Raw genomic sequence first — 20170 nt, 5'->3', positions numbered from 1 at the left:
GCGGGCGTCGCTTTGAGATACGGGCATTTGCAGGCTTGTAGCGTGGTCACTGTTGGATTCATATGCGCGAGGTATGAAGCGGCTCATTTGTTCGAGTTGCTCAAAAGCGTCAGACCATTTGTCACTTCTTGCTTCCATTCGCTTGCTCTTCTTGTTTCGGTACGACTTGTCATTTGACCATAGAGCTTTTTAGCATCAATAGGGCAAATTGACATTGTTGGTCACGAAATTAGCTGTAGATCCATCAAAATGTCACTCGTTTGCTGCCGCTTGCATTCCATTTGACTACCATCAAGCTGGTAAACAACATTCCATATGAATCTGCACAACAACAGCTCAGAAGCACAAACAACTGGAAAAGCATTTCTTGCCAATAACTTCAAAAACTTGTGAGCGCGCAGCCTCACCATATCGTTCACGGGCAGAGATGGGCTTCTTCAACAGAAGAAAGGTCGACGGCGAGTCTGGCGCAGATGCAACAAATAACGACATTACAACTTCTAAGACAGGAATCAGCAGACTTGGTAGAAAGCGCAAACCTATCGATGGGCCGTCATCTCGCTCAAGCACAAGTAGATTGGGCATCTTGAAGATAATGCGTCTTGTGCAGCTACTAGTGGCCATCTTGATCCTCGGACTTGTCGCCTATGCTGTCAATGTTTTCTCGTCCACTTTCGTGAGTTATGACCTGAGTGAGCGTGCGTATGGACAGCTCAACTAATACAATACCATAGTTACAATCTGCATACATACCTGCGTTGGTGGCAGCTATTCTGACTATCCTAACTACCATTCCTCTGGTTCTCCTGCCACGTTTGCCAGGTCTCTTTGCGCATCCGCTCTCTGCTGGGCTGGTCGACTTGTTCTTTACGCTGTTCTGGCTAGCCATCATGGCTGAGCTTGCTGCTTACAGCGATGTGGCAGCACCTAGGGACTATACATACTACACAGGCGGCCTTGGCCAGCAGACAGATGGTAATGCTGCTTATGCGATCTACAGCGGCGCGATCCATAGACTCAAGACGGCATGGGCATGTGGAGCTGCTGCTGCTGCATTTGCTGGGCTAGAGTTGTGAGTGGTCTGACCCATTGACTACTTAATGGTTGCTGATGTGCAGTAGTGTTTTGTTCCTTGTCAGTGCCCTGCTGCCTCTGCGTGGACGGCCTGTTGGGCCTGTTACAGGAACCGATAGTGCTGGAGTGCCTACCAACTATCATGGCTCCGCCGCACACAGTGGCAATGAGCCACCGTTCGAGATGCAAACAAGGAATGCTGGCCACACTCCGGGTCCGACCACGGTGAATGGCTTCAACAGTACAGGTGGACAAGTCCTCGATGGCAATAGTACAAACATGGTCAGGAATGTCAACGGAACCACATCTGTGCTGACTCCTCCTGCTCCTCCTGGACAGCATAAGAGCATGCTTGAGGTGGGAGACAGGGAGAACATGATCTGAGAGCAACAACGGTCTGATGTTGGTCAGCAATTGGAGCAAGACTTGTGAGTGGGGGTCAAGCTGCCAGGCACAGAAGTTATGCAGGGGTTGTCACAGATTATGCAAAAAGTGAGCTGAGACGTGGGGAAATTAGAGTTAATTGCAATGCGCGTGCTCTCATTCGTTGAGAGTCAATATCCAAATAATAAAGTGACGGAGTGCAGCTCCTTTGTCTTGATGCCATGGAACATGTTGGTGGATTATGAACAATGACAGCCGGTGACAGAAGCCTCGAAGTGCGCAATGGCGCAAAGCACTCAGTAACAATGGCCAACGGCAACTCTGATGGATCCAATGGTGTGCATTCGACCAGCAGCGACGAAGACTTGACGAGTCGCGATTCTCGTCCAGCATACAGGCGGAAGATGTCGACACCATTGGCTCCTGCCTTTATGGTCTCGGCCCCTGGGAAGGTCATTGTTTACGGCGAACATGCTGTCGTTCACGGAAAGGTAGCTCTCTTGCGACAATCTCAATGCGATCAATACACGACTGACCCCCTGAACAGGCTGCTATGGCTGCTGCCATCTCTCTTCGTTCCTACATGCTCGTTACCACTCTCTCCAAGTCACGTCGTACCATCACCTTGCGCTTCCGCGACATTGACCTTGACCACACCTGGGACATTGACTCGCTCCCATGGGATGCCTTCTCTCATCCCGATCGCAAGAAGCGCTACTACGATGTCGTTACGCAACTCGACCCAGTCCTTGTCGACGCTATGAAACCTCACATTTCCAAAGTTTCTCCCAATATCCCACTTCATGAGCAAAAGATACATCAAGCCGCAGCATCCTCCTTCCTCTATCTCTTCCTTTCACTCGGCAACAAGGCTTCGCCTGCCACCATTTACACTTTACGTTCTACGATACCCATCGGCGCCGGTCTCGGTTCCAGCGCCAGCATTTCTGTTTGCATTGCTACTTCCCTTTTACTACAGGCTCGCGCTCTTTCTGGCCCTCACCCCGATCAGATGCCCGAAGAGGCCGAGAAACAAATAGAGAGGATCAATCAGTGGTCCTTTGTGGGTGAGATGCTCATCCACGGCAACCCTTCTGGAGTGGACAATACGGTTGCCTCAGGAGGCAAGGCTGTGCTTTTCAAGCGCGCAGACTACGCAAAACCTCCGCTAGTACTACCGCTACGAAACTTCCCAGAGCTACCGCTACTTCTAGTAGACACGAAACAACCAAAGAGTACTGCTGCAGAGGTCGCAAAGGTGGCACGTTTGAAGAAGACACAACCTAAGATTGCCAACCATATTCTGGACGCTATAGACAATGTCACCGAGTCCGCGCATGCTTTAATCACTAGCCCGGACTTCGATCCCAAGGATCCTTCAGCGCTCACTCAGCTTGGCGAATTGGTCTCGATAAATCATGGTCTTCTGGTCAGTCTGGGGGTCTCACATCCCAAGCTTGAGCGTCTGCGCCAGCTCGTAGACACAGCAGGAGCTGGATGGACCAAGCTCACCGGTGCAGGCGGAGGCGGCTGTGCCTTTACTCTTCTTAAGCCAGATTTACCTGCAGTCGGCGAAGAAATGCCAGTAGCAGAAACGGCAAACTCACAATCAGAAATCCTAGCACGACTGGAGAAAGAACTCGAAAAGGAAGGTTTCGAGAAGTATGAGACAACGCTCGGAGGTGATGGTGTTGGTGTGTTGTGGCCTGCTGTTCTCGACAATGGAAGTGATGAACTTGGGGGCGAGGAGATTGACTCGGACAAGTTTGAAGCAGTCGAGGGCCGTGAAGGTGTCGAGAAGCTCGTCGGAGTTACAGGCGGAGTTCACGGAGGTGCACGAGAAGGCTGGAAGTTCTGGAGGATATGATTAGACACAGGAAGATTCTGTATAACCACAGCTACGGTATTCTAATGCGACCGAAAATCTAGACATTCTAGCCTCGGTTTGGAACAAAAGAATGTCGTTTCCAAGCGGACAGGTTGGATGACGGCGACTTGATATTGTTCTTTGGGTGCTGCATGCGGCCTTGGCGTTTCCCCGTGCCCGTTGTTAAACAATGACGCTTTTGATGCTTGTCCGACATTCTTAAATAATCAGTACGTCTTATCCCGACACTCTTTGGCAGCAACAACAACAACTTGCGCAGAGAAATCACAGCGATCATGGGCAAATACTCTGACGATTCAAACTGGGACGACATTGTTCCCCTGCCTCAGGATGACGGCGGCCCCAACCCTCTTGCGGCAATCGCATACACAGACGAATACTCAGAAGCAATGTCCTACCTTCGCGCCGTCATGGCCAAGAACGAGATGAGCGAGAGGGCTCTTAGTCTGACCGAGGACATCATCGATATGAACGCCGCACACTACACAGTCTGGTACGTCAGCCCTGCAACTCTTTGACCCTCAAACACCCCTCGTGGCTAACTCACAACTCACTACAGGCTCTACCGCTCCGAAATCCTCAAAGCCCTAAACTCCGACCTCGTCAAAGAACTAGACTGGCTCAACGAAACTGCCCTCTCGCACCAAAAGAACTACCAAATCTGGCATCATCGACAACTGGTCGTGGACCGCTTGGACTCGTGCAAAGGCGAAGCAGACTTTATCTCTCAGATGTTTGAGCTGGATGCAAAGAACTATCACGTGTGGAGCTATAGACAATGGCTGGTGCGCAGATTCGAGCTTTGGGATGACGGAGAGTTGGAGGCGACGGAGAAGTTGATTGAAGAGGATGTGAGGAATAATTCGGCTTGGAACCATCGGTTCTTCCTTGTGAGTGGGAGCCAGCCGAAGAAGATTGAGGATCAGGCTGTGGTGGAGAGGGAGGTTAAGTAAGTGGCTCTTCTTGTTGGACACTCAACTACACGAACTAACGTGTGATACAGATTCGCTCAAGATGCTATCCGCAAAGCACCTCAGAACCAGTCACCCTGGAACTATCTCCGTGGCATCGTCACCGCGACCAAGACGCCTATCTCTTCACAACTAGACTTCATCAATGAGTTCGCGACCGTAGACTCTGAGAATGAGGACGCTGTCAAATCTAGCCATGCACTTGACTTGCTGGCTGAGATTTATGCTGCCGAGAAGGAGCAGAATGATAAGGCTGTCAAGGCATATGATCTGTTGGCTAGCAAATATGATCCTATCAGAGCCAACTACTGGGCTTATTTGAAGGATCAGTTGAGTCAAGGACAGGTTGCTGCTTAGATGTCAGGTACGCAGCATGACAGATGGATGAATTTGATTCTTGCAGGACTTTTGCATAGGTAGTGGATTTTTCGTTTTTCAATTCATGATACCCAGCAGGGCGTTTTCTCTATCATCAGTCTATCTGCGTTGGTTGTATTCTCGACTGACGTGACTCTCCACGGGCCCGTCGTGGTATGAGCATTTGCTTCGATCTTACTGGCCTAGCCCTGCATCAACATGCGCCGAGTCTTTCTTATACTGAGAGACCATATCGATGGTGACATTGCTGCCACCACACACGATCATAACAACCTTGTCGTCCTTGGAGACTTCCCTCTGCAGAGCCTTCTTCAAGCGATCTCCATAGCATAATGCCACTGTGACACCACACGCCAGTTCAACCAACAATCTTTCTTCCTCTGCTAACCTCCACGTACCCATCATCGCCTCCTCATCACTCAAGATCAGAGTCTGAACCTGCTCGCTCGACATTGCCAAGTCGAATGTCTTTGTCGAAACCTTTTTGGCGCCTAGACAGGTGGCTTGCGATGTGATTGCCGGTAGCGTGATATGAGACTTCTGTCTCACACTTTCAGCCAACGAGTCTGTGCCTTTAGTCTCCACGGCGAGAACTCTAGTGCTTTTCCAGTCATGGCGGTCAAGACCTTCCATCACACCATTAAAGAGACCTCCTCCTCCCACACTACACGCCAACACTTCTGGCACTGCATTTTCCTCGCCTGTCAACTCACAGAGTTGCTCTGCAATCTCATCGATCATCGAAGAATGCCCTTTCCAGATTTTAGGGTGATCGAAGGGAGGAACATAGATACATTCTACCCCTTTTTCCGTTGCAGAGGCTATGATGCTGTTGCGTAGGTGATCATCTGCTTCTTGCCAACTTGCTCCATATTGAAGTACAGACGTTGCCCCTGCAGCGCGGATCTTCTCCATCATCATTGGTTTGGTGGTTAGAGGGACTACCACCGTACAAGGACGGTCTAACTTAGAGGCACTGTGGACAGCAGCTAAGCCCGCGTTTCCTCCTGACGAGCAGTAGAAGTGTATATTATGGGGGTTGGGAGATGAAGAGAGGGCCGCTTGCATCAAGTGGCCTATTCCTCGGGCCTTAAAAGAGCCGGAGAGTTGGAGGTTTTCGAGTTTGAGGAAGATTCTGCTGTTGGTTTTGTCAGAGGGTTGTGAAGTGGTGGATGGGTTGAAGGGGCACCAACCAGCCTGCTGCTTTGGAGAGTGTGCTTGATTCGATTAGAGGTGTTTCCACCCAAGGGTTCTTGGGTTTCGAAAAATCCATGTTTCAGCCGGTCTCTTGAAGGTATAAGCTGTGTATCGAAGACTGGAGTGGGTTGATGAGGATATAGAGCAAAAGAAGTGTCGTTGAGGAAGCCTCGGCTAAATGCGATATGCTTGTCAAAAGAAGGGCGGATAAGGACTGACTCAACCTCAACTGGAGGTCTGTTGATCAGACGGCTCTAAGTGTAGGCTATCCCATAGACGAAGCATAGAGATGTCTATTCATAGTCTTGTACACTTAGATGGTTGCTGTTACGAGTCTATCTATCTATCCATGGTCTTGAAAAGGGCGAGTACCAAGCAGTTTGATGCACATCAGGGTCTTTGCAAGCTTAATTAGAGTCATGAGGCAATTTATATATTCTGAGCTGTAAAACTACTGCATTAACAATTATTGTTCACTGTCGTCCTTTTCAGAGTTCATCTTGTTGTCAAGCTGTGCTGATGCTGATCATCTGTATCGAGTAGAATGTTCCATGGTTGGTTGAGAAGGCGTCATAAGCTCTCGGCTGCTGGACGCCCAAGGCCCCAGTGACCCGTTTCAGGACGTTCTACCCCTCCACAAGTCGTTGCTACAACAAACTCTCCTTTGTTTCGTCTCTCCTGACCAGTCAGATCACGCACACAATACTCGAACAATCCCATGGCCGCCTCATCCACATCCATCCCGCGATTCCTTCTGCCTAGGCTGTCATGGTCTACCCAGGCCCTGGCTCCGTTTCATGCCGCCTCCCGCACATACGCCTCAACGCTACCGTCAGCCTCAATGAACTACACCACACGAGCACTTTCAAGAGCACAGCACTTTCCTTCTGCCGGTCGCATCGCATACGGGCAAACAGTTGTGCAGCAAAGAAGACAGTTCTCGGCCACCCCCCAGCGCAACAGAGACCACCACTTTGACACACTCAAGTTTGTGCAAAGGCTGAAAGATGAGGGCTTCACCGAGGAACAGGCAGTTGCCATGATGAAAGTCCTGAGTGATGTCGTTGAAGAGAGGTATATCACAATCCAAGGCTACTTTGGAACAAACCCAAGCTGAACTGGCAATCTATCACAGTATCCAAAACCTCACGCGGACAATGGTACTTCGTGAAGACCAAGAGAAGGCCACATACACGCAAAAGGTCGACTTTGCCAAACTTCGCTCAGAGTTGCTCTCAGCCGACTCGACAGAGTCATCCTTGACGCGCGCCTCACACGAACGTCTGACCAACGACCTGGCCAAACTGAACTCAAGGCTACGTGACGAAGTTCAGCGTACACAAGCATCAGTGAGACTGGATCTCAACCTGGAGAAGGGCAGAATCAGAGAAGAAGCAAACTCGCAGGATCTCAAGATCAAGGAGACCGAGACCAGGATTGAACAGGAAGCGGCAGCACTAAGAGAGCGCCTTGAACAAGTCAAGTTCTCGACTCTGCAATGGTTGATGTACGTTTCATCTCCGAACGGACCGACACGCACGGCAGATAGGGTCTTTGCTAACATGGGGATTCTAGGGGTGTAACGACGGGTACTGCCGCCATTATCCTTGGTGTGTGGCGTTTACTCATGTAGAGGCGTGAAGAGTGAGAAGTGGTTCTCTTTTGTTTCATTTGTTTATCCCACGTCATTGACGGGGACATGATATTCCCGGGGTGTCGAACAGGACAGTCTTTACTTTTTCACACATTTTTTCCTATGTCATTATTGAGGAGGGGTAAGGGGCGTTTGGAGAGAACATGGTCGGAAATAAGGATGGGAAATTGAGGCCATTTGGGTAGACAGTCGTGGTGGTTCTCGAGATTATCAGTATACCCATCTAGAGAGTGCCATGATGTAGATAGGGGCTAGGAATAGAAAGGGCTGGAGATTTCAGCTGACAGGCTCGTGAACGCACAAGGGTCTCATGAATGGTGAAGTGAGAGTGTTTATTCTCGGCGAGTCCTTTGTAATTTTAATGATGATGAGGGGCTTTGTCGCTCAGGGCAGGTTTGCTAGTTGGAACCTGGTGCAGCTAGTTCAGGGTCGCAATGTCCACGTGACTGACCAAAGCGCCGCGATTGTGGCCCGCTGCGGCGCCTTGGACTTCTAAACAAGCAGCTTCAACCTTTCTCACAGACACATCCTCCTCCGCCGCTCAACTCTCTCACCGCCTCAATCTCACCTCCATCCACTCCCATCCCACTCACAATCAACAATGGCCACTGAAGTAAGTCGCGTGTCCTGTTGCCTCTACCACCAAGCCCAGCAGCAACCAAAGCCCCAGCAAAACCGCTTGACCCCCTCATTCGGGCCCGCAACCCGATGCGTCAACTGATAGACAGATCGCTGACTTTTTTCTACCATTACAGCGTGAAAGGTATCCAACCACTCGAACAAGCGACCAAGGTCCATCAGACATCTAACATACAAGCAGCAAGACCTTCCTCGCCAGACTGTGCGAGCAGGCTGAGCGTTACGATGGTATGTTGACATCGAACATCTACAGATCGTCTGTTCGAATGCTAACTACAATGAACAGAGATGGTTACCTACATGAAGGTTCGCACTTGCACCACCTTTCTCACCAACTCTGCCTTGCTAACCATCAATTCGCCATAACAGGAAGTCGCCAAGGTAATTCCAACTCGGTCTAGACGTCGACTCCCTCAGCCGCTAACAACAACAACCAGATCGGTGGTGAACTCACTGTTGACGAGCGTAACCTCCTCTCCGTCGCCTACAAGAACGTTGTCGGTACCAGACGTGCCTCGTGGCGCATCATCTCCTCGATCGAGCAAAAGGAGGAGCAGAAGGGTTCCGACAAGCACGTTACCATCATCCGCGACTACCGCCAGAAGATCGAGACCGAGCTCGAGAAGGTCTGCCAGGATGTTCTTGATGTCCTTGACGACTCCTTGATCCCTAAGGCCGAGTCTGGCGAGAGCAAGGTCTTCTACCACAAGATGTGTGTTGACATTACATCATTGATTTTTCGTCATTTCTCTGACAACCACCTAGGAAGGGTGACTACCACCGTTACCTCGCCGAGTTCGCCTCTGGCGACAAGCGCAAGACTGCTGCCACTGCTGCCCACGAGGCCTACAAGGTATGTGCTCGTCCAACCATGTCGCTGCCTTGAGTTAGACTAATCAAACCTTTCCCAGAGCGCTACCGACGTCGCCCAGACTGAGCTTACCCCTACCCACCCCATCCGCCTCGGTCTTGCCCTCAACTTCTCCGTCTTCTACTACGAGATCCTGAACTCCCCCGACCGCGCATGCCACCTCGCCAAGCAGGCCTTCGACGACGCCATCGCCGAGCTCGACTCGCTCTCAGAGGAGTCTTACCGCGACAGCACCCTCATCATGCAGCTCCTCCGTGACAACCTTACCCTCTGGACCTCGTCCGACGGTAACGAGCCAGAGCCCGCTGCCGCCTCCGAGGCCCCCAAGGCTGAGGAGTCCAAGACCGCCGAGTCTGCCGAGGAGCCCAAGGCCGAGGCCTCGTAAAGAGACGACTCGAGTATCACGAAATCCACTTGACCATTTCACGTCTTTTTTCGCACAGACGCCCTCTGGCTTGGAGCGCGCCGTCTGGTCTGGAGCACTACTGAGCGTCGAAATGAATTGATTCCCCAAAATGCGTTGCAGCTTGACGAATACACTAGCCGATTTGACATTTTTTCTTTCTCATCCCTTAACTCTCCACAAAAACCTCTCTGTTCATTTTGGCTCACTCAGTAATCTCGTGCTCCTCGCCATGATGACCGTCATCCCTCTTGACTGCGCTGAAATACCCCTTTGGTTGTTTTTACTGTATTTCCTTTACGTCATTCCTTATACCTCGCTCAACGAAGCGCCAAATCAACATTTCAAACAGAATTTGATGTTGCTTGACTTTGTGTTTTGTAGTGCTAATGTTGCTTTGTCCGCATCGCAAGGTTATTGTTGACGTGTTGATCAGAGACCGTCGAGTTCATCTCTTATTAGCTGCCTGTCTCACTTCCAGCCTGAGATATGTTGCTGACAAAATAAGAGACACAGGATAACAAATTTCTACATCAAAAGAAGCGTGGTTGACACAGCATTGATAGGACCACTGTACAGAAAAGAATGTGCCACACGCCTCTCTCATACGAATTGACCAGAGCAAGGAGACAGCCGTAGCCGAACTCATGATTGGCGATCAGTGAGAACTAGCACCTCTCTGAACTTTAACAAAGCTGACGAAGACTTCTTTGTGTTTTCGCTATTCAAGCTTGCAAAGGAGAAGAAAGAACATGCAGGCATTGTCTGCAGCGATACAATGAATCGCTTTGTCCTTTGCCTCCTTTGAGCTTCTCGCCTATAACATTGACGTCCATCCTAACTGTCCGACCTGCTTGCTCACCACCACTTGACTCTAGTACCGGACTGCTGGTTGTTTAGCTCGGACTGAACCTTGCTTTTTTGACTTACGTTCTTGCGATTCATCTCTCCTCAGGATAGGAAAGAGTATTCAGTGTCTAGAAAGTCACGAGCAAGTCCAGTCCACTCTTTGTCTTCTCAACAACACTTTCGACTTCTGGTGAGTTGTTTTGATCCCTCACAAGCAACATTAATCGCAGATTTATAACAACCATGCGTTCCCACCTTCGTCTTGACCTCCCAACCCTTTCAGACCTCAACCTCAACCTCAACCTCGTCATCTCGCTCCTCTAGCACCGCCACCACTCTCTCTTCCACCTCTTCCACCTCTTCCACCTCTTCCACCTCTTCCACCTCTTCCACCTCTTCCACCTCTTCCACTTCCACCACTTCCACCACCATCGCCAAACCTGAACTCGTATGTCCCCCCTCCCCCATCACTGCTATCATTCTATCGTCTTGGTATAGATACGACTGGGCAAATAGCAGCGATGCACTTACCGATTGGCTCAATGCTAGATGGAAGAAAAGTGGCTGTGTGATTGATAGAAGGGTTGTGCATTTTTTGATCAAGATGGATGGGGTTAGGGATGTAGAGATGGGGTTGGGAGATTTGATGGGAGGGGCTTTTGTGAGGTCTTTGAGGGTTGTTGGGGAGTAGGCGCTTTGGGTTGGTGGGCGGGTGGATGATTTTGGTGTGCCCTTGCTTGATGCAAAGCCTTTGATAGAGTAGTCAGGTAGGTGTTTTGTGGTGGTTCTTGTTGTCAGTAATGTAGTTGACTTAACGGCAGCATTTCTGTACATCTCTCCTTTACCCACAATCAACTGACTTTTTTGACTTGCTATCTAAACCGTGATTTGTGTGTCTTCTAATCGTGTCCGTGGGTGAGATAGAGTCGATCCCTGAACTGCCATGCGGAGTCCCTCGTCTCTGTCGAACATCGTCATCTTTGCCTTGTAATCATTGATGACGAAGAAGAAGAAGAAGCAGTTTATGCCACTTTGTTTTGAGTAGAGTAAATGGTGAAGGAATGGGCAGAGCAGTGGAAGGTAGGCTTGTCCATCGCTCTTGCTCCTTCATCTGATTGGAATGCTGCTTCCCTCGTTCAAAGCACCCAGTCTTGCTATTTGTTAATAGTCACAAAGATTGGAGATGTAAGCATGAAAGATTATGTTGTATATTGTGTTCTTCCAGAGTGGATATCGTACATGCTACAAGAAAAGTATCGATTGAGTGGAAATGGTTGCCTCAGTATGTCTCTCTGCCTCTTCTGTACGAAAACAGATTCAAACGACTCATCCAGCCATCATTTCAATCTTCTTGCCTTTGACAGACTTCCACTCCACAGCCAAAGACCCCACGATAGAAAGCGTGGCAAGCGCAACAGCAACATAAAAAGCATTCGTCAAGGCATCGTTGTAAGCGTGAAGCACTCCATCACGATACTGTACACTAATGGCATTCTTGAGATTCGTAGCGCCAGTCTGCAGCACAATCGCCGGATCTAGATCGGGCACAGCGGCTTTGAGACCAGAAACAAGTTTGTTGGTAAACACGTTTTGGCCGACGGAGATGAAGAGGGCGCCGCCTAGGGTTTGGAAGAACATGACAATGGCAGTGCCGGTGGGGATGTCAGCGGCGGGAAGGACGGTTTGTACGGCGATGAGGGTTTGTTGCATGCCCATGCCGACGCCGATGCCGAAGAGGGCTTGGTAGCCTATTCACTTTGCATGGCCTGTGGTGGTCGTGAAGGTAGTCAAGAGGCCTGCACCAATGGCCATGAATACTGATGAAGTAATCATGAAAGGTGTATAGTAGCCAAACGTGGTGACCAGTCCTCCGGCGATGATTGAGATAATCACCACGCCAAGGATCATGGGCAAAGACATGATTCCAGATTTAGTGGCGGAGACGCCCTTGATGGCTTGGAACCAGATAGGCAGGTAGTATACAAACAAAAAGAATGCAGCGCCGAGAGCCACACCATACCAGGCGCTGGCTGCAACAGAACGCTGCTTCATGACACGGATTGGGATGGTGGCCTTATCTCCGACGTAGAACTGAACAGTGATGAAGATGGCACAGAGGACGCCAAAGACCACAAAGAGGGCAATGATGCGACCGTTGCTCCAAGCATATGTACTACCACCCCATTGGAGGGCTAGCAAGAGACAGATGATCATGGGCAAGAAGACGACAGTGCCAGCGGGATCAAAGTCCATAAGACGGTTCTTCCAGCCAACGGAGAGCTTCTTTGCGCTCTTGGTAGGGTTGAAGAAGAAGACGATGAAAATGCCAGTGACAGCGCCAAAGGGTAGATTGATGTAGAAACACCAACGCCAAGTGAGGTGGTCAGTGAAAGCACCGCCCATCAATGGACCTGCTACACTAGCGAGACCGTACATGGCACCAATGAGACCAGTGTATGTTGGTCTTGATCGAAGAGGTACGGAGTTTGCGACGATCAGGATGGCTCCCGAGAACAGACCAGCAGAGCCGACGCCAGCGATGGCGCGCCCAACAATGAGTGCTGTCGAACTTGGAGCGATACCACAAAGGAAAGAGCCAAGCTCAAAAATGAACAGCGCCGTGAGGAAGACCCATTTCAAGCTCAAGAACGAGTAGAGCTTGCCGAAGAATAGTTGGAAGGAACATGTCGTAAGAAGGTAAGCTGATCCGTACCAAGCGATGTCGTCAATTGCCTTGAAGTGATCTGTGATCTTGGGAATTGCGGTTGCGATGATCGTATTGTCCAGAGCCATACAGAACACCGCTAAGCACAAAGCAATGGTGATGAGGGTGAGCTTGAAAGTAGTAGGATATTGGACATCGGGATCTTCTCCGTCGTTCTGTGTTGCATCGGATTCAACTCCTGCTACTGCCTTCTCGTCGCCAGAGATGACAGATGCGGCGCGAACCTGTGCCTCGTCGAGCTTTTCGGAGGATTGAAGCTCGTCGGGTGAGGTAGCGTCCAATGAGTCTGGACGACTAGATTCCTTGCTCTTTCTGTCAAAGAAGCCCATGTCGAGGATTCGGCTGGAGATTTTCGGTCCTCGACGAATGTTGTGTCTGATGTATAGCAAGGTGGGACAAGGGTTGCAACGACTTACTCAGGCGAGGAATAGAAGCTCTTTTCTACATGCAAGCCCTAGTAGTTACATATACCTGCGGCGGAATACATAAGGAGTCACCGAATAGACTCACCGACGGCCAAATACGGACGGGAGACGAAAACACGGCTGCCTGCTGGTTAGCAAACGCCTCAATCCTTAGCTGAGGTATAACGACATCGTGTTAGGGCATTTTGACAGCGACCAGAGCCGACACTCAACCCGTTTCGTGCTCAAAGACGCCACCGGGTTTTGATTTCCACCGCACCCATCCCTTTGCCAAGATTCTGAACATTACTTTTTGTTTTATAATCGGATCATTCCCGTGGTCGTTGTTGTCTTGAACAAAGGGAGGATTTGTCGATCGGGGGTGGAGGATCTTTGCTCCTTCTCCGATTGAAACCATGGCTTGCCGTGGTGATCGAAGCAAGCCACCAAATTTGAACTCACTTATAAGTGATCGTATTCTTCGACCTTCAATCCTTTACCTCAATAGAACTCATCTACAGTATACCACAGAGCAGATCGCACAGATTGAAGCTAGAAATTACGTGAGCATGTCGTTGCTGGTGGTCCTATTTCTCCGCAATGCGGCCCCATTCTTTGTGGGTCCAAGCAGTTACAATAGCATTATCTGTTTTCGGCAAGAGTGACCTTCAACTTGCGAGAATATGTCGGGCGAAGTCGTGTTTCATAAGCAATTGAACATGAGGACTCAAGTACACCGTGTTCATTGGCAGCTCGCGATATCTTTTGAAGCAAGGCTTCGGAACGTACTTTGATCCAAGCCTTGCGTTGCCTCTGGACCGACACATGACAGGCCAATGTATATGAGGTAGAGTCTTCGTTCCTGCTCACCAAACTGTTCATAAAAGACGTAGATTGCTTTACACAGGTGCACTACGAATCATTGGTTCTTCCGAGCAGCTTTTTGGAACACAAATGGATCATGACTTCTGGTGGTCAGAAATACCGTGGTGGTGTCAATCAGTGCAGAGACGTTGCTGGGTACGAGGAAGACATGCAGAGCCGATACGATGGTCATCTTGCTGCTTGTTGCTTTGCTTGGCCTTATGATCATAATCGTACGAGGAAATACATTATCTTCTCACGCCACGTCTCCGAGATGCAGTGTCAGCGACTCAAATGCCCACGTTATCCCATCAAAGACAAATCACGGTTCCAGGAAACCGAATGGTGGCTGGTAATTGATGATGTTTGTATGGAAAATCTAGAGATTGATGCCAAGTCGACCGCACTACAATGGAATTGACGCGCGACTGGTTCGTGCAAGAATGTGGAAAACTATCCGACTGTATGGCCGCGTCACGAAACAACGTACCTATCGAGGAAATCTTGGATACTGTGAAAGTATCCTGCCTCTGCGACTGTGTTATTGTGATCGCCGTAAGGAAACTCCTTCCAGATCTTCGGCTCTGAGCGACAGATGTCGAACAGTCTTTTCATGTGCGTTGGCCTGTCCTAGGTCAGCGTCACACCCCAAAAGCTGTAAGATCGACACATACGGTACGATCTCATCTTGAAGCCCGCTCAAGAACAGGATGGGCGTGTTGGTGAGCTGTGGAAGCATCTCTTCACTAGGCCATACTTGATGACAGAGTGGTGTCAAGTACTTGGCTGCGGGGATCACGCTGCAAACTGTCAGTCGGTTCCTCTACACAACAGACGGCGAATTTCTACCTCGGAATCATCTTCTTGATGCTCAGAAAAGTGTTCTCCAGTATCAAGCCAGCAATGTCACCCCGATCTTTATTCTTGACAGCAAGTCCAATGCTGACAGCACCTCCTAGACTTTGGCCGTAAATGACAATCTTGGTCTTCTTGAGATCATCTCGACTTCGAATGTAGTCAAGTCCAGTTTGCGAGTCGATAGCAATGCCTTTTTCGTTGGGGTTGCCAGTGGATAAGCCATAGCCTCGATACTGAAGCATCAAGACATTGCAATACATTTCGTTCGCCAAAATCTTAGCAATGGGAAGGCGATGGCCAATGTTTCCAGCATTTCCGTGGAACATCAAGAGAGTCACATTCTTTGCTTTGCTAGCATTCCCTGGCTTGACGAGAAATACACTCAGTGTTTCACCGTCTGGTGTAGGCAGACTAAGTTCTTCGGCGTCGAGTCCAAGCTGAGATGGCCTTGGGACGTCGGTGCGAGCATTTGGAGGGATGTTTCGAGGATAGATCAACTCACTCGGTAGAATTAGAAAGTGGATATCAAGTAGAAGTAGTAGACATACTTCTGGTAGTAGAAGAGGCCACTACTGAGAACCATTCCCAGACCAGAAGCAAACAGAAAGGGTATGCGAAGATAATCCCACAGCATCGAGGCCATATCTCCGGATGCTTCTGAAAAACGGCGGGATTGTGAGATGGATCGCTTGCTTATAGCAGGTCGTGCAGGAACATCAGATCTGGTTGAAAGTGAGTCGAAGTTGAATTTGAAATTACGTGGCAGGTATTGCGAGAAGCGGCCGGGTGTTATCATAGGTAGGTTGCGAGGAAAGTAACGAGTGACTGCGCATATACCTACCTATTCTTATGGGTCGGAAGCTGCTCAGGGGGATGGTGATTGGTGGTGGCTGTTGGTGACGCCGAAAGCTTGGCGCTTTCTGGCTGTCCGCCGACCGGCGTACATCATTGATGGTTTGCCTGGAGCTGTCTGCAACATCCGGTTTGCATCTCACTTTCCAACACAACACTCGCGCTTTTCCATCTGCACTCTTCTAGGCTCTCCAGAGATCTCATACCGCATAATCAAAACATACACATATACACGATGATCGGACAAGCAACGGGCATGCTCGGCGAGGGTAGGTTGCCTCCGAAGAATAGCTGTACTACGAGCTTACACATGTAAAGATGGCATCCACATCGATATGAACCACCTCAAGAAGGGAGAGGTCAAGTGAGTGCTGCTTGCGTCTGGCTGAGAGCTTGATAGATAGCTAACACAAGACAAACAGCCTCGGAACCTCCATGTACGTCGAACCATCTCCAAGCGCACGCCTCTTACTATACTGAACCGTCTCCAGCATGGCCATCAACTTTAAGGATGGTGTTATCCTCGGCGCAGACAGCAGAACCACAACCGGTGCCTACATCGCCAACCGTGTTACCGACAAGCTCACCCAAGTACACGACACAATCTGGTGCTGCAGATCTGGCTCCGCCGCAGACACCCAAGCAGTTGCCGACATCGTCCAATACCACCTGAACATGTACGGCATCAACAACAACGAGCCTCCCACCACACAAACCGCCGCCGCTATCTTCCAAGAGCTGTGCTATGACAACAAGGATATGCTGAGGTATGTTTCGCGTTGCGCTGCTGTGTCTATCTGGCACTAATGATGTGCGCAGTGCTGGTATCATCATTGCAGGATGGGATCGCAGACATGGTGGCCAAGTCTACTCAATACCGTTGGGCGGTTCCCTTCACAAGCAGGCTTACGCAATTGCTGGTTCTGGTTCGACATACATTTACGGCTACTGCGACGCCAACTGGAAGGAAGGCATGACCGAGGAAGAGGGTATCGAATTCGTCAAGGGATCACTGAGAGAGGCTATCAAGTGGGATGGAAGCTCAGGCGGTGTGATTCGCATGGTCGTCCTCACCGCGAAGGGTGCTCAGAGACATCTCTACTTGCCCGACAATGGCTACACCGGTCCTGGTACCAAGTGAGAGGTTCGCAGCGAAGGCGAACCATACAGCGACACTTTTTGCTCTTGATGCCGCAGCTTGAATGCAGCGGAGCAAGTGGTCCGGGCAGCTAGATGCTAGCGCGCATTTGGCTTCCCACCCATCTCTCTCCAACATGTCACCCCTAGACATAACGGCGGATTACAACAGCAGGGATGGAGTGTGAGAAGGACAAGAAGCATCAGATAGAGAACACGAAATCATGTCTCATGGATGAATTGAAGACTGCTGCTTGCTTTACATAACAGCCGACCCACGTGCGGACGTGAGACGGCGCGAGTAATGCTCGGTCGCTATGCAAATCAGGGTGAATCGACCAGCGCGGAAGCTTAATTGGCGGCCGGCGTCAACGACGGGAGCCCGTCCTTGTCCCCTTCCTCTTGTACTCAGGCTCCTTCTCTTTTCTATTGACTTGATTGTCCAATCTCTCTACGTCTAGAGATAGACTTCTTCCACGCATTTCGGCGGCTTTGTTTTTGCGCGGTGGAAGATGCCTTGCATGTGTGAGTAGCCGTTACTTTCCCTCCTCTCCACCCTCACACGGTCTCGCCATACCTGTATGCAGCACCGCAGTCTTCAATCGCCCGTGACGTCGCAGCTGCAATAAGTCGGCGACGCAACAGGCGATCGATCGCCGGTTGCTTTCATCCTGCCATTGCCATCCATGCTTGCTGTATGCGCAGTAGGGATGTGACTGCTTTTTGTATCTCCCTCTGTTTGCCTTGTTGATCAAGCCTGCCCACGACCGTTTTGTTGGTCGCTGAGCTTCGCTCATACCCCAACCTCTCACGACTTTCAGCGCGCGCATCGCGGCATCCCAAACTTCCTTTCTGCCGCGCGACTAACACATGATTACAGAATTCGGAGGGCCTGTAGATTATGGGCTCGATAGCAATCGACCCTTTCACACCTCACTCTCATTCGCCTCTGCCGCCACAATCTACACGGCACACTCCAGAAACAGCCCAGACCTCGCCCGCACCACACGTTCGTCAGTCGCAGAGCACCATGTCAGCAACTGAAAGCCGAGCAAGCAGCTCGCATGCTTCGCGAATGCCAGCCGAGTCGTCAACTCCTTCATATTCAAGGCAGCGCCCCGCCTCACCCGCTTTAGAACCTGCTGCAGGCCAGCGGACTCCTCTTAATGTCGCAAATATCCCTTCCTCCCTCACTGCCGCTGCCTCTGAGTCCTCCCCCGACTCATCACCAACCCAAACCGATTCTACGCGAGATTCGACTTCGTTCTCACCCCAGCGCATCAAGGTTCGCGATTTGAGGCACATTCAGACCTTGGCAGAAAACGAGATGCATTCCTTTGCAGAAGATGGCGACAAGGTCGGCGATCAGGGTCCGCAGTACGAAATTAGTGGCATGCCCATCGAAAACATCATCGAGATGGTTGCTGGTCTCTTGACCAAAATAACAGCCACAAATGACAGGCAACACCAGCATCTGCATCACCAGATGACCCCACCAGAGGGCGGTTCGTCTTCCAACCGAATGCAGTCGAACAGCGTGCTAGCCTTCCACGGAAAGAATGTGCCCAGCATAACGATTCTGAGCTATCTTCTCCGTATCAACAAATACTGCCCTACAAGCTATGAGGTGTTCCTGAGCCTTTTGGTTTATTTCGATCGCATGATGGAGAAGGTAAATGCGGGTGCCATGCAAAACCTACGAGAGATGGATAGGCATGAGCGCGCTATAGCTTCTGAGCAAGAACTCAAGAGTCCTGCTTCTACAAAATCCATGGATGGTGCAGCGCCTGTGAGCCATGACTATGCGCAGACAGCAACACCTCCATTATCTGGTGAGCTTGAGACACAAAGTCAAGGCGCTGTACCCGGCACTCCTCATAGCAAAACTCGTCAGCCTGATTCTCCAGCAGCATCTACACTGGACACAGATACTCTTGACCTTTCACATCTTTTCGTTGTTGACAGCTTTAACATTCATCGCCTGGTTATTGCAGGTGTGACATGTGCCAGCAAATTCTTCTCTGACATTTTCTACACGAACTCGCGTTATGCCAAGGTTTGTCTTGTCGTCCTTGAAAGTGCTTTCATTTCGGCTATTAACATTTCTCACAGGTCGGTGGTCTACCACTCCCCGAGCTCAACCATCTTGAATTGCAGTTCTTACTCTTAAACGACTTTCGGCTATCCGTTCCCGTTGAAGAAATTGAAGCATACGGAACCACTTTGGTCGAATTCTATGCTCGGGAAGTTTTGGCTCAAAGAGCAGAACAAGCTGAATAGTATGCTTCATTGCTTGTCCAATTCGACAATCAGTCATCAACCCGAAACAACATCATACACACGCATCAAATACGAGGCGCGCAAGAGTGCATCGCATTCATACTCTCGCGAGCAGCTCGCTTGAGCAACTGGACTCTTTACGACGAAATGACAGCAACCTGTTTTGGCCTCTTGTTGAGGCATTTGATGAGGAAGGTATATTAGAGCGCGGTGTTGTCCTGTTTTAGAAGCCCATAGATCCAACATATCCTGACCGATCCTTTTATTTGGCATCTGACTTTCGTCCGATATCCAGTTTATTTTCAGGTCACTCTGGCTTTACTGGCGTCTGCACTTCTTTCTCGAAGAGCGTTATCAAGATTCGCAAACAATTTTATAGTTGCTACTCGAGTATGTTTGCTAGTGGTACCTCAAATCATCTTTGTTCCAGCCTTGCACGTGGTGGTTCACTTATGACATGCAACGGTTTATTTAAAGTTCATCTATGCCGATGATTGTTGAGCACAACTTCAAGCGAGGTATGGATGATTGAAAGAAGTGTCGGTAGATGCTGATTCGGTCGGTGGATAGCGGCTACATGCACAAGCCGTACGTCTAGTCATTCGACCAGCAAAAATAAGTATCAAGTATATGTTGATGTGCTGTCGAACATGGGTTCGACAGGGCTTTGTGTCCTTCGGCAAGTACTTGCCATAATCGATCACATTCAAGGGCGCATGGGCTTGAATAAGGAGACCTAAAC

At 50.0% G+C, this 20170-nt stretch overlaps 10 protein-coding genes across 10 annotated transcripts; 7 read left to right on the top strand and 3 right to left on the bottom strand.

Moving 5' to 3' along the window:
- Window positions 1–427: 427 nt before the first annotated feature.
- On the top strand, window positions 428–1458 carry M437DRAFT_68251 (uncharacterized protein; the record flags this gene model as incomplete). Its single annotated transcript, XM_041025084.1, has 3 exons — window positions 428–676; window positions 735–1072; window positions 1122–1458. 3 exons carry the CDS (start codon window positions 428–430, stop codon window positions 1456–1458), a joined length of 924 nt encoding a protein of 307 aa, XP_040877363.1.
- Window positions 1459–1706: 248 nt separating this feature from the next.
- M437DRAFT_54393 (mevalonate kinase) lies at window positions 1707–3325 on the top strand (the record flags this gene model as incomplete). The annotated part of the gene is made up of 2 exons (XM_041022683.1): window positions 1707–1949; window positions 2006–3325. The coding sequence occupies 2 exons, from the start codon at window positions 1707–1709 to the stop codon at window positions 3323–3325; spliced, it is 1563 nt and encodes a 520-aa protein (XP_040877362.1).
- Window positions 3326–3621: 296 nt separating this feature from the next.
- M437DRAFT_68249 (protein prenylyltransferase) lies at window positions 3622–4674 on the top strand (the record flags this gene model as incomplete). Its single annotated transcript, XM_041025083.1, has 3 exons — window positions 3622–3839; window positions 3906–4295; window positions 4350–4674. 3 exons carry the CDS (start codon window positions 3622–3624, stop codon window positions 4672–4674), a joined length of 933 nt encoding a protein of 310 aa, XP_040877361.1.
- A 195-nt stretch (window positions 4675–4869) lies between these two features.
- On the bottom strand, window positions 4870–5968 carry M437DRAFT_86805 (tryptophan synthase beta subunit-like PLP-dependent enzyme; the record flags this gene model as incomplete). Its single annotated transcript, XM_041028531.1, has 2 exons — window positions 4870–5833; window positions 5889–5968. The coding sequence occupies 2 exons, from the start codon at window positions 5966–5968 to the stop codon at window positions 4870–4872; spliced, it is 1044 nt and encodes a 347-aa protein (XP_040877360.1).
- A 765-nt stretch (window positions 5969–6733) lies between these two features.
- M437DRAFT_54688 (DUF1640-domain-containing protein) lies at window positions 6734–7525 on the top strand (the record flags this gene model as incomplete). Its single annotated transcript, XM_041022740.1, has 3 exons — window positions 6734–6966; window positions 7028–7399; window positions 7468–7525. The coding sequence occupies 3 exons, from the start codon at window positions 6734–6736 to the stop codon at window positions 7523–7525; spliced, it is 663 nt and encodes a 220-aa protein (XP_040877359.1).
- A 622-nt stretch (window positions 7526–8147) lies between these two features.
- Window positions 8148–9441, top strand: M437DRAFT_86803 (14-3-3 protein; the record flags this gene model as incomplete). The annotated part of the gene is made up of 8 exons (XM_041028530.1): window positions 8148–8159; window positions 8302–8309; window positions 8367–8413; window positions 8472–8491; window positions 8555–8566; window positions 8623–8897; window positions 8951–9038; window positions 9097–9441. The coding sequence occupies 8 exons, from the start codon at window positions 8148–8150 to the stop codon at window positions 9439–9441; spliced, it is 807 nt and encodes a 268-aa protein (XP_040877358.1).
- A 2193-nt stretch (window positions 9442–11634) lies between these two features.
- Window positions 11635–13362, bottom strand: M437DRAFT_68247 (major facilitator superfamily transporter; the record flags this gene model as incomplete). The annotated part of the gene is made up of 2 exons (XM_041025082.1): window positions 11635–12056; window positions 12111–13362. The coding sequence occupies 2 exons, from the start codon at window positions 13360–13362 to the stop codon at window positions 11635–11637; spliced, it is 1674 nt and encodes a 557-aa protein (XP_040877357.1).
- Window positions 13363–14775: 1413 nt separating this feature from the next.
- On the bottom strand, window positions 14776–15802 carry M437DRAFT_54642 (alpha/beta hydrolase BEM46/Esterase/lipase/thioesterase; the record flags this gene model as incomplete). The annotated part of the gene is made up of 4 exons (XM_041022730.1): window positions 14776–14926; window positions 14976–15101; window positions 15151–15660; window positions 15708–15802. The coding sequence occupies 4 exons, from the start codon at window positions 15800–15802 to the stop codon at window positions 14776–14778; spliced, it is 882 nt and encodes a 293-aa protein (XP_040877356.1).
- Window positions 15803–16246: 444 nt separating this feature from the next.
- M437DRAFT_86799 (putative proteasome component Pre3) lies at window positions 16247–17152 on the top strand (the record flags this gene model as incomplete). The annotated part of the gene is made up of 5 exons (XM_041028529.1): window positions 16247–16280; window positions 16330–16375; window positions 16434–16448; window positions 16503–16778; window positions 16831–17152. The coding sequence occupies 5 exons, from the start codon at window positions 16247–16249 to the stop codon at window positions 17150–17152; spliced, it is 693 nt and encodes a 230-aa protein (XP_040877355.1).
- Window positions 17153–18265: 1113 nt separating this feature from the next.
- On the top strand, window positions 18266–19407 carry M437DRAFT_15567 (cyclin-domain-containing protein; the record flags this gene model as incomplete). Its single annotated transcript, XM_041018819.1, has 2 exons — window positions 18266–19204; window positions 19261–19407. Coding segments are annotated over 2 exons (1086 nt in total), but the record flags the coding sequence as incomplete, so codon positions are not given.
- Between the last annotated feature and the right edge of the window lie 763 nt (window positions 19408–20170).

The sequence above is a fragment of the Aureobasidium melanogenum genome, assembly GCF_000721775.1.
Source record: "Aureobasidium melanogenum CBS 110374 unplaced genomic scaffold scaffold_20, whole genome shotgun sequence".
Taxonomy (NCBI): Eukaryota; Fungi; Ascomycota; class Dothideomycetes; order Dothideales; family Saccotheciaceae; genus Aureobasidium; species Aureobasidium melanogenum.
Note: the sequence above shows the minus strand (reverse complement) of the source record. Positions and strands in the feature narration are given on the sequence as shown.